Genomic DNA, 11,516 nt, shown 5'->3' with positions numbered 1-11,516 from the left:
TACTCTGCTGTAAAAGTACTTTTCAGGTGTCTGTACTTTATCGGAGTGTTTTTCTTTAGAAAATTTTACTTCACAACATTCCAAAGCATAATATTGTACTTTTTACTGCACTACGTTTCATATTAAATATCATTTAATACTTAATTACATTAGAAATCTATTACTTTTTTTCTTTTACTCAAGTAAAAGTAATTGAAAGATTTACTTGAGTACAAGAAAGTACTACATTTTTAATGTTCTTAAGTATGAAAGGTAAAACAAACAACTTTTATTTATGAAATGTAGTGCAGTAAAAAGTAAGACATTATGCTTTGGAATGTAGTGAAGTAAAAGTTTTCCAAAGAAAAACACTGATAAACTACAGATAATTTTAAATTTACTTGAGTAAAGTAAAAATACTTCACTACTGTCCGCCTCTAATTGTAGTGATTTAATTTAAAATAAAAAGTGTTTTTATTTGCTTTCGGTACGTTTTGCGAGCTTGTTTCTGCAAACAGAAAATAAAGGTAACTGCAACCGTTTATCTTAAAATTATGGCGCTTTATTTCTCACGATTCGAACTTTTCTCAGAATTGCATGTTTATAACCTCACAGTTGAAAGTTTACATCTCACAATTCCGTTTTTTCCTCACAACCTGAATTTGGAATTCTGAGAAAGAAAGTCAGAAGTGCAAGTGTAAACTCAGAATTTTGAGGGCAAAACAAAAATTGCGAAATAAATTCAAAATTCAGAGAAGAGAAAAAAAAAAGACATTTGCGACAAGTAAGAATCTTGAGGGAAAAGTCAGAATTTCAAGTTTATAACATATATACTTGCAATTCTAAGGGAAAAAAAACTGAATTGTGAAATAGTCAATTACCTTTTTAATATTTTTACTCACGGGCGCAAAAAAGCTTCAAGTAGATTACATTACTATAATAATTCTAAACAGCCAATTACATACACAGCTTAAGATTTATTGTTCAGAACACAACAGTACAAAAGTTTTTTTTTTTTTTTTTTACATCACAAATTTGATACATGCAGTACTTCTGCAAAACTGACACTAGAGAAATTTCAAGAATGACAGCCAAGACTGCGTGAGCCAAGCAGATCACTACAGCCGTAATGACTACGGTAACAAGTTCATGAAAAGACCAAAAACAACATTCAATCCGACAACTGCATGACGGAATATATACAAATCCAAGGGATTCTACGCAGAATCTTGAGGGAAAAGTCAGAATTTTAAGTTTATAACATATATACTTGCAATTCTAAGGAAAAAAAACTGAATTGTGAAATAGTCACAATTACCTTTTTGATATTTTTACTCACGGGCGCAAAAAAGCTTCTTTAAGTAGAGATTACATTACTATAATAATTCTAAACAGCCAATTACATACACATCTTAAGATTTATTGTTCAGAACATAATACAAAAGTTTTATTTTTTTACATCACAAATTCGATACATGCAGTACTTCTGCAAAACTGACACTAGAGAAATTTCAAGAATGACAGCCAACAAGACTGCGTGAGCCAAGCAGATCACTACAGCCGTAATGACTACGGTAACAAGTTCATGAAAGGACCAAAAACAACATTCAATCCGACAACTGCATGACGGAATATATACAAATCCAAGGGATTCTACGCAACTCCTTGCAAACAAATCCATAACGAATGCCTAGAACTGCTGTGCGATGAGCTTTTTCTTGGCGTCGTGGGAGAATCTGTTCGAGCGGAACAGCTCGCTGTCGTAAAACGCAGACAGGTTGTGGATGTTAATCTGTCGGGCCTGAGGACAAAAAAGGTGGCATTACAACTCAAATTCACAAATGACACATGTAATATCTCTGTAATATAGTACTTATGGGGACTTTTCGATTTAAACATCTATTAGGTACCTTGTCCACCAGATCCTTCTCAGGAATCTCGATGGTGTCCTGCTGGGCTCCGTAACGGTTGCGCTGATATGCGACCTGCTCGGAAACCAGCTGCTTCAGGATGAAGAGCAACAGCTCGTTGTTAAGGGATTCTACGCAACTCCTTGCAAACAAATCCATAACGAATGCCTAGAACTGCTGTGCGATGAGCTTTTTCTTGGCGTCGTGGGAGAATCTGTTCGAGCGGAACAGCTCGCTGTCGTAAAACGCAGACAGGTTGTGGATGTTAATCTGTCGGGCCTAGAGGACAAAAAAGGTGGCATTACAACTCAAATTCCCAAATGACACGTGTCATATCTCTGTAATATAGTACTTATGGGGACTTTTCGATTTAAACATCTATTAGTTACCTTGTCCACCAGATCCTTCTCAGGAATCTCGATGGTGTCCTGCTGGGCTCCGTAACGGTTGCGCTGATATGCGACCTGCTCGGAAACCAGCTGCTTCAGGATGAAGAGCAACAGCTCGTTGTTGTCTCGTCTGAAGGCCAGATACCGCGCAAACGTCTGTAGAAATGCAATAAGTGCAACTTCGGTTACCAACTTGAGCAGGATCAGACAGAATCCTTGCAGTCGCAAGACATGCGCAGCGAAGCACACATGGAAAACCGTTGCCAGATCAGTTTGCTCACCTTCCGCATGCTCCTCATCACGCTGAACTTCTGCGTGTCTATGAAGCTTTCCAGCATGACACGGATGGCCATGTTCACGTCGTCCTCCAGCACATAGTCCCGCAGATGCATGCGAGCGTGTGCCTCGGCCATGCGGATCATGGACTCTATGTGACGCACGGTGATTGGGATACTTCCCGTAGCCTGCGAGACAACATACATGATTACTCGCTGACATTTCAGTGATAACTACGCCCAGACGGACGCATTTTCGGTGCACATTCTGGGGGAAAAAACCTGCAGAATGGCCTGAAAAATGGTGGAAAATTGTCTTTAGCTTCAAATGTTATTCTCACCATAGACTATTTTTGACAGTCGCAATGTAAAACAATAAAAACACCCCAGCTATACTTGTTTTTATTTTTAAAATTTCTTGGCAGCAAGTTATGGAAGCTTGTTTTTGCCAACAAAAAAATTAAGGTAATTTCAAATCTTCTGACTCTTTACTCGCAACATTTACTCGTACATTAACTACGCCCAGACGGACGCATTTTCGGTGCACATTCTGGGGGGAAAAAACTGCTGAATGGTCTGAAAAATTGTGGAACTTCTTCAAATTGCCTTAAGCTTCAAATGCGACTCTTACCATAGACTCTTTTCGAAGGTCGCTGTAAATTCGGGCCACCTTGTCCTGGTCCATCCGATTAAGTTTTGGTCGCACGCGTTCTTTCGCATACATGATGTACTTCCTGAGCAGCTCCTGAGGGATGGGTGGGACATCGAAGGTGTTTGGCAGCACCACCTCCTCAAGACTGGCCACGCCCCCTTCTTTGTTGCTCGGGTGATGTTTGATGTGGCTGCCCACCACGAAGCGTGCCAGCATCTCATCCTAAACCGAAGAGAATTATGGGTAAAGAGATTGGCAAAGCTTGGGCAGGATAGGTTTACACGACAACAATGTACTAAAAGTGGCAAGGTTAGCCTTTTTGAAAAGTTTCACGTACAGACGACAACGTTGTCAAAATAATCCCCATTTACACGGATCTGCGAAAATGGCTAAAAATGCTGAATTATGCATGCCAGGCCAGTAGATGGCAATGTCACATTGCAAAGAAACACTACACACCTGCGCATGTACCTATAGACTTAACACATCGCAGTTTTCACAAATTTGTGTTTCTGTAGTTTACACAGAGACGATAACGGTATCGTTTTCCAAAACCGGCCCTTTGAAAACCAAGAGTTTTCAAATGTTCACATCTTCAGGCCCCCAAAAAAGTAAATGAACGGCCAAAATGCATAAAAAGTTTTACATTTTCAGTTGAAAATGCAGTGTTAACGCCCCTAAGACATCAACGGACTTACCTGCACAGGGTCGACGGTGTCTCTTACAACACACAGAACGTCAAATCGAGAAATGATGGGCTCTGTCAGGTCCACGTTTTCCGAGAACGTGAGCGACGGGTCGTAACGCCCACCTTTTAAGAGAAAGAACACTTTCATAAGAAAAATTACTGCTGCCAAAAACTTTGCTGCAACTTTTAGTCCAGCAGAAAGTAATTAAGAACATGACTGTGCTTCAGATTAACACGCAACTCTTGAAGTGCCGATGGCAAAATTGAAGTTATGACCCTCATTTAGACTTTCATTAAAACGCTCCCAGAACACACCGATAGGGTTGGCGGCAGCGATGATAGTGCAGCGAGCCTGCAGCGATGTGACAATCCCAGCTTTAGAAATGGAGATGCTCTGCTGCTCCATGGCCTCATGGATGCTGGTCCTGTCCTGATCGTTCATCTTAAAAATGAAGAAAAAACAGGTTCACTTAACTGTTCACCAAAAAATTGCTTGTCCAAAAATTGGTGGAACAGTGCATCAAAAACGTCTTTAAAGCTAAAACCGTTCCCAACTCAACACACGGCACCAATTTTAACGTTCGCTCACCTTATCAAACTCGTCAATGAGGCAGACACCTCGGTCCGCCAGCACCAACGCTCCCGCCTCCAGCGTCCACTCTCGAGTCACGGGATGACGTTGCACGTAAGCCGTCAGACCCACAGCGGAAGCGCCCTGGCCTTTAAAGCTAAAACCGTTCCCAACTCAACACACGGCACCAATTTTAACGTTCGCTCACCTTATCAAACTCGTCAATGAGGCAGACACCTCGGTCCGCCAGCACCAACGCTCCCGCCTCCAGCGTCCACTCTCGAGTCACGGGATGACGTTGCACGTAAGCCGTCAGACCCACAGCGGAAGCACCCTGGCCTGTAGTGAAGACTGCGCGACTCGAAACCTTCTCGACGTACTTTAGGAACTGGGACTTGGCTGTGCCTGGATCTCCACATAGGAGAACGTTAATATCGCCACGCACCTTGTGCTTCCCACCTGTTGAGGGAGCCAGAAGACAATTGAGCAAATTAAAGGACTCAGACGTGTAAATCAACAGCTGTGAAAGGAGCATGAGCAGGATACCTGGATTCTTGGCTTCGCCGCCAAACAGAGCAAGCGCCAGACCGCGTTTGATGTCTTCGTGCCCATAGATGGACGGACCAATACTTGCGAAAATCTGTAGGAGGAAAATTAAGCTTAATCTGGGAAACGTTATGATATACTCAGAAGTTCAAGCTCAAACTTTGATATGTGACCATCGCTCACCCGTTCTCCGATGCGCTCGTCTTTGGACAGAGCCATGATGGCTTTGATGTCTTCATCAGTGAGCGCCGCCACGGCCACGCCCTCATCCTTACGGGCGATGTGATTGGCCAGGATAACAGTAGCGAAGACAGGGAAGCCGTTAGCCATGTTGAGAGAGCCGTCGTAGTTGTTGTGGTAGATTCCTGTGAGCTCCTGCAAAAATAAACCATTTGAGGATATACGGTATTTAAATATATATTAAAAATGATTACTTGCAATGTTATATAGTGGGAAAATAAATAAATACACATTTAGATGGACACATTTTGCTTGAATATTACTTATTGTGATATAAATATAAGTTGTTGTGATTAGGGTGGCAAAGGGGTGGAAAATATCCGGAAACTTTCCAAAAATCCCTGGAACATTCCAAAAAATCCTGGTAAGTTTCCAAAATTTCTGGAATATTTCTGAAATTTACTGTAAATGTTCCACCTTTTTGCAACCCTAGTTGTGATGGTAGATTCCTGTGAGCTCCAGCCAAAATAATTTAAAAAAAAAATGTTTAGGGCATATTTTATTTACATATATATTTAAGCATTATATGCATTTTTAAATGGTGTGGAAAAATATATAAATATTTAAATGGTATATTTTATTTAGACATATATTTAAGTATTTTAAAAAAATGTTATATAGTAAGAAATAAAATATCAATACACATTTAGGGACTCTATTGTACATAAATATTACTTATATTTATATTATATAGTTTCAGTGAGTAGCACAAATGTGTTAACACAAAAGGCAAATTTTTTTATATTTTCGAAAATGACATATTTGGGAGCATGTATTACTTATTTGAATATTATTCAGTTTTACAGAATTTATATTATTTTATTTATATTTGAAGACAAGTCAAGATGTTTAATGGCTAAAATTCCTAAATTAACAGTGAACTTTATCCAAAGCTTCATCTTACGCCACAAAACCATTGCCTCTAGTGGTTGGGATAAATCAGTGCAGGTCAAGCTTGTTCATTAAAGGGGTTTTGATAAATGTTGTATTCATCAGTGTCTGCTGACTCACAATCTCGTCTCCGGGTTTGCAGGTGTCCACCAAGTCGGCCAGCAGGATGGCGTCTTTGGAGCGAGGCAGGCGGCCTGCCGCGACTTTGCCAGGACTCTCCTGAATGGTGATACGCTGGTAGTTCTGGTACACGGTCTGTGAAAGGCAAGAACCTTAGTTAACAAGAAAAAAAAGAAACATCTGCTTCCTGCTGCTATGGCAACAAATGGCAAAAATGAGATAGCAAAAGCTGTGCTCTTAAGAGCACACTTACATAAGTATAGAAGCAAGAATGCAATTTATTTTCTGAAATGTATTGGTTTATTATTGAATAATTAGGATTAAAGGTTGATTAATCACCAACTGCTAAATTCTGTTTGGATCAGATAAAATAAATATAGATAAAACTCTCAAAAATGGTCTTTAGTTTTGTTTTAATCAATAAAAAATAAATGGTTAAATCCACAATTTTCTTTAAAGGTTTTAAGATTCTCCCAAATACATTATACTCTCAACTGCAAATCGCACAGAAATGTTTTCCTCACGCACCTGCTCCATGTTGATCTCAAACGGACCGAGTGACTGACACTCGGGACAGGAGCCAGGCTTCACCTCCTGGTTCTGGGACTGGAAGAAGGGTCCCAAGATGAAGTTACACTTGTTACAGTTGTATTTCACCATACCGAGCTGCGGCAGAACTCCAGTGCAGCTGGTCACCACACCGCTGGTGCGGATCAATTGGTTCAGGTGAAGTTGCCTGGAAAAAATTTATAAATAAATAAATATTTGTTTAAAATAAATATCAATAAATATTATTATTATTTTTTTTTTATTAATTTTTCTGAAAAACCCACAAGAGAGCTCTCAGCTGTGCATTATGTGTCTAAAATGTATTACGAAAACCAAAAGACATGAAATTGTTCATACCGGAGCGATCGAAGTTCTTCCACCAATGGCAGGTTGCCGATGCGTACGTGGATTTCATGTGCGATTCTGTCGTATTTGGGGTACATTGCAAGCACCACCTCTTTGGCGGCTTCGTCGAAGATCTTCAGCATCTCGGCAGGAGCCTCCGGCAGAAAATACGCCAGCACGTGCTCCCTGGATGCAAGCTCTTCATAGTTCACCAGTAAACTCTCCTTATTTTCTGTAAAAATCACAAAATATCAAGTCGAACCACTGAGTCTGGACTATATTACACAGTTTTCCCAGACGACCGTCCACCACCCACCTTTGCACATGTCGCTGATGCGCTCTTTGAAGACATTGTGTCCGTGCTCGTCCACGTGTGTGCGCAGGAAGTTCTTGAAGCGGTGGTAGATCTCCAGTCGCGGGGCGGCCATTGAAACCCACTCCCTCACCGTGTGGCCCTTCATGTCCTCCAGGTTCTCAATGCTTTCGATCATCTCTTCATCCTCGCCATCCATCGCGACGCCCTCAGCTGCCCTCTCCGCGAGAACCCGCTGCCTCTTCGTGGGCCGTTTGTCGTCCTCGTCTTCACTGTCTGTCCATCGCAGAATCACAAACAAGGTTTAAACTATAGTTTAATGACTTTTTCCTTGAGTGGCTTGCGGTACAATTATTTTTCGATGACTAGAACACCCACCGTACAGAAGTCCGCGTCCGATGCGGCCCATACCAAGGCCCTGTTCTCTGTCCCGCCGTCTCATGGCTGCTTCAGCTTCCGCCCGAGCGCCGGGAGAAAGTTCACTGAGATCTTCATCCTCATCCAGACCCTCTGCTTCATAACGGTCCAGTTCCGGAATGACACGGTAGTCTCTGCAAAAATACAGTAAAAATGTTAGCTTGTTAGCTGTGTTTTCATCCAAAGTTAACTTTGGGAAAATTGGAATATTGCATGAATCATTTGCATTTAAAGCACCGTTTTCATCCCATTAAATCAAGTGGACAAAACTGTCATACCCTTGGAAACCAGCACAAAGTAAATAATATAAATAATAAAAAATAATAAAAATAAAAGTTGCTGCAACTGAGGAAGCCATTAATGGCTCTCGTTCCCTACACAATAAACTACTTGTGCACAGGCTACATGCAATAATAAGCACTGTCATGTAATCATAATTTCAGATGCCTTATGTTTGGAAATGCAATTGTGTGTTTTTTATGCAATATCCCAAAATTAGCTTATATCTTATATAAGCTTATTAGCTTTTATATCACCACATCAGGATATAAAACTGTCTTAGGCACAGTTATAACGTCATGCCTACATTTTGCAAGTTATTATCTGCAAGCCATCATAAACATGCCCACCATCAGAAGCACAGTCTCTCACCTCTCCATCCCATCTCCGATCAGCTCCTCTCCGTCTCCGTCCTCCTCAACAGGAATACTGTCTCCCAGAAGCCCCTCGGACTCGTCCTCAAACGGGGGCAGATCTCGGCCGGGGCTGGAGGTCAGGTCACCCCGCCGCGAGCCACGACTGGGGCTGGTGGCCATGTGAAACGACTCCGATGAATCCTGTTTTGGAACAAAAACAAAAAAAGTCAGTGTTATATAAAACAAAAATCTTTACACTAGAATTTAAGGAGAAATGTTAAATGTCAATGAGGAAAATGCACATGTGTAACTAGATCAGGCTGAGGTAATAATACTGAAACCAAGTATTACATCTGAAAAACAGACCTGTCAATCTGCCAATGTGTTACACACTCAATCTCTACTATCACATTATTTAAGAAAAGTCAGTTATAACTTGTAACAACTGCTGAACCACAACAAAGAAACTAGTTTTACCCACGTGGGACCTTTTTGGGCCAGCATAACTCTTCAACAGACAATATTCTTAGTATATTTATATGAATATATGTCATACATGAGTTTTTAGTCAAGTTAAAACCACGCATTTCTATCATATTTATATAATATCAATTTTTTTCTAATCAATGAAATGATTTGACAGGTACGGTTGTAAAAAAAAAAAAAATATATATATATAAATACATTTTCTGCTGTTATTGAAACTCCTTTTAAATATTCATATCTAATTTTTTGTGTCCCGATGCTACACTACAGTATATGTGGATCTCGACAACACCTGGGAACATACATGGGAAAACAAATCTTTACAAAAGGCACAATGCTGGATTTATGGCAGTGGTGACGAGGCAGAACAAGCATCAGGTGCACTTCATTATGCACTGCCAGCAGCACTGTCTTGCCACAACTCCTCTCGGCTACCTGCTTGTGTCTTGAAAACAATAGGTATGTTCCATTAACCCAAATGTGCCCTGCAAAGTGGAATTCACAGACAATTTGGCCATCTTAAGTGAACATTTAAACCGCAGGGATCATTTACATTTAGTCGAATGGGCTCTGCATATGGCATACACTCTCAGAAAAAAACTTTACATTTTCAAATGGTTCATTATTTACTCCTAAAGGGTGCATATAAGTACCTTAAAGCTATATATTAGTACCTAAAGTATACATTTTAGTACTTAAATGGTACATAAATGCACCTTTTGAAAAGGTACCACTCCGGTGACTGAACTATTTTTAGCGTTGATAATGAGAAATGTTTCTTGAGCAACAAATTGACTTACAAATGTCATTAAACTTTCAATTCATACTGTATAATCATGCACTTCTTGAAAATCTACAAATTATTTTAACAGATGTTAAACAATTATTAAAAGCTTTTGTTGATGTATAACACTTTTGCTGCTATTGATGTGTGATACGGTTTAAGGTTAGAGACAGGTTGGGTTCATGGGTTGTTTAAGGGGTCAAAAGTGTCAGTGTGATTACTATAAGGGAACACAGTTCAATCTGTTTATATTACATTGTTTTTACAAATGAAAAGTTATTTTACTTGAAAAGCAGATTTGTTTTTTTCCTCTTGATGTAGGAATAATATAAGTGTTGAGGCAATAAAACATGTTTTTACAATATGTGTTATGTCTTTAGCAATAATTTACAGTAGCTAAACTTAACTAACCACGCTTTACACAAACGTTGGTACAGAAGCTTAAAAGTCCAATGCCCATAAATATACTAATGATTAGTAAATATTTATAAACATTTACAGATGATGAACAGTTTCCACTTTAGACTGGGTACTGCAAAAACCTGAATTCAGGTAATTTGAGACACTTTTTGCCATTGAGATGACTGCTCATAAAGTTATTAATGATAAGTAAATGTCTACTTTAGATAGGGTACTTGTCAGGGATAGTCCAGCCTCGTCAGGCCCAATCACCTCACACACCCGTTCACAATCACCGGAGTACTAATCAGCCGCACCTGTCACCACCTCATCAACACTAGCTCAAATACTCAGTCACTGCAGTTGCACTTTGTCTGGTCTTGAGTTCACTACGCTACTCCTTACCTGACTCATGAAACCGGACTCCAATCTGGAACCCACCTGTCTCTTCGACATCATCTTCAGTCCGATCCTGGAAAGAACCCGTCACCACGTGAGCTAGATTCCTGCAGTTACTGAGACTGTTGCCTTTAACCCGTTTTGCTCTCCATCTCTTCCCTCAGCACCACTGTTCAATAAAGAACCCTGTTAACCTTTATCTCTCCGTTTTGGGTCTCCTTCTGTACTGTGACAGTACTGCAGAAACATGAACAAATAATTAACAAATGTTTACTTCAAATTATTCAACTTATTATTAAATGTTAATTTATTGAACATATTAATAAATGCTAATTTTCAACATATCCAACCTAATTTTCAAACTTTTGCTAAAAAAAAATCACTATATTTCTTGCTTAAAATTAACCCAAAATAGGTAGGAAATTAACATGTATTAATATGATAAATAAACATTTATTAATAAGTTAAATACTAATTAAAAAAAACTTTTTAAAAATGGCTTATTAATAAAAATTCAGCTTTTGATTATTGCTGATGCCTCTAGTAAATATGTGTTTGATTTTTAATTTACAACCTATTTTGGGTTCATTTTAAGCAAGAAATATAGTAATGTTTAAGCAATAGTTGAGTTAAATAAAACTACTTAAATTAAAAATTGAACCCACCGCTGGATCAAAACAACCTAGTGCTGGGTTGTATTTACATACATATACATACACATACATATAACCAGTGTTGGGGAGTAACTAGTTACATGTAACGGAATTACGTAATTTAATTACAAAATAAAAGTAATTGTAATCAGTTACAGTTACTAAGAAAAAATGTGTAATTAAATTACAGTTACTTATGAAAATGTTAAGGATTACAAAGGGGGTTACATCTGATTTTTTCACACACACTCCCACATACAGATTTAATTGATTTC

The 11,516-nt window shown here is 39.3% G+C and overlaps 1 protein-coding gene across 1 annotated transcript in view; it reads right to left on the bottom strand.

The window, feature by feature from the left end:
• Positions 1 to 1,404: 1,404 nt before the first annotated feature.
• Positions 1,405 to 11,516, bottom strand: part of LOC107718478 (DNA replication licensing factor mcm2-like) — an 11,760-nt gene continuing 1,648 nt past the window's right edge. Inside the window, exons 3-20 of the mRNA XM_016525567.1 lie at positions 10,595 to 10,661; positions 8,537 to 8,721; positions 7,847 to 8,019; positions 7,472 to 7,744; positions 7,168 to 7,387; positions 6,790 to 6,997; positions 6,262 to 6,396; positions 5,194 to 5,385; positions 5,011 to 5,104; positions 4,804 to 4,923; positions 4,483 to 4,613; positions 4,209 to 4,335; positions 3,904 to 4,016; positions 3,185 to 3,427; positions 2,560 to 2,742; positions 2,366 to 2,434; positions 1,890 to 1,976; positions 1,405 to 1,780 (exon numbers count right to left, since the gene is read on the bottom strand). Of these exons, the coding sequence (XP_016381053.1) occupies positions 1,670 to 1,780; positions 1,890 to 1,976; positions 2,366 to 2,434; positions 2,560 to 2,742; positions 3,185 to 3,427; positions 3,904 to 4,016; positions 4,209 to 4,335; positions 4,483 to 4,613; positions 4,804 to 4,923; positions 5,011 to 5,104; positions 5,194 to 5,385; positions 6,262 to 6,396; positions 6,790 to 6,997; positions 7,168 to 7,387; positions 7,472 to 7,744; positions 7,847 to 8,019; positions 8,537 to 8,721; positions 10,595 to 10,661 (2,731 nt within the window). The 3' untranslated portion in view covers positions 1,405 to 1,669. The remainder of the gene's footprint in view (positions 1,781 to 1,889; positions 1,977 to 2,365; positions 2,435 to 2,559; positions 2,743 to 3,184; positions 3,428 to 3,903; positions 4,017 to 4,208; positions 4,336 to 4,482; positions 4,614 to 4,803; positions 4,924 to 5,010; positions 5,105 to 5,193; positions 5,386 to 6,261; positions 6,397 to 6,789; positions 6,998 to 7,167; positions 7,388 to 7,471; positions 7,745 to 7,846; positions 8,020 to 8,536; positions 8,722 to 10,594; positions 10,662 to 11,516) is intronic.

Source organism: Sinocyclocheilus rhinocerous, unplaced genomic scaffold (assembly GCF_001515625.1).
Source record: "Sinocyclocheilus rhinocerous isolate Xijiao unplaced genomic scaffold, SAMN03320098_v1.1 scaffold92, whole genome shotgun sequence".
Classification (NCBI taxonomy): domain Eukaryota; kingdom Metazoa; phylum Chordata; class Actinopteri; order Cypriniformes; family Cyprinidae; genus Sinocyclocheilus; species Sinocyclocheilus rhinocerous.
This window is presented reverse-complemented; position numbering and strand designations above follow the sequence as displayed.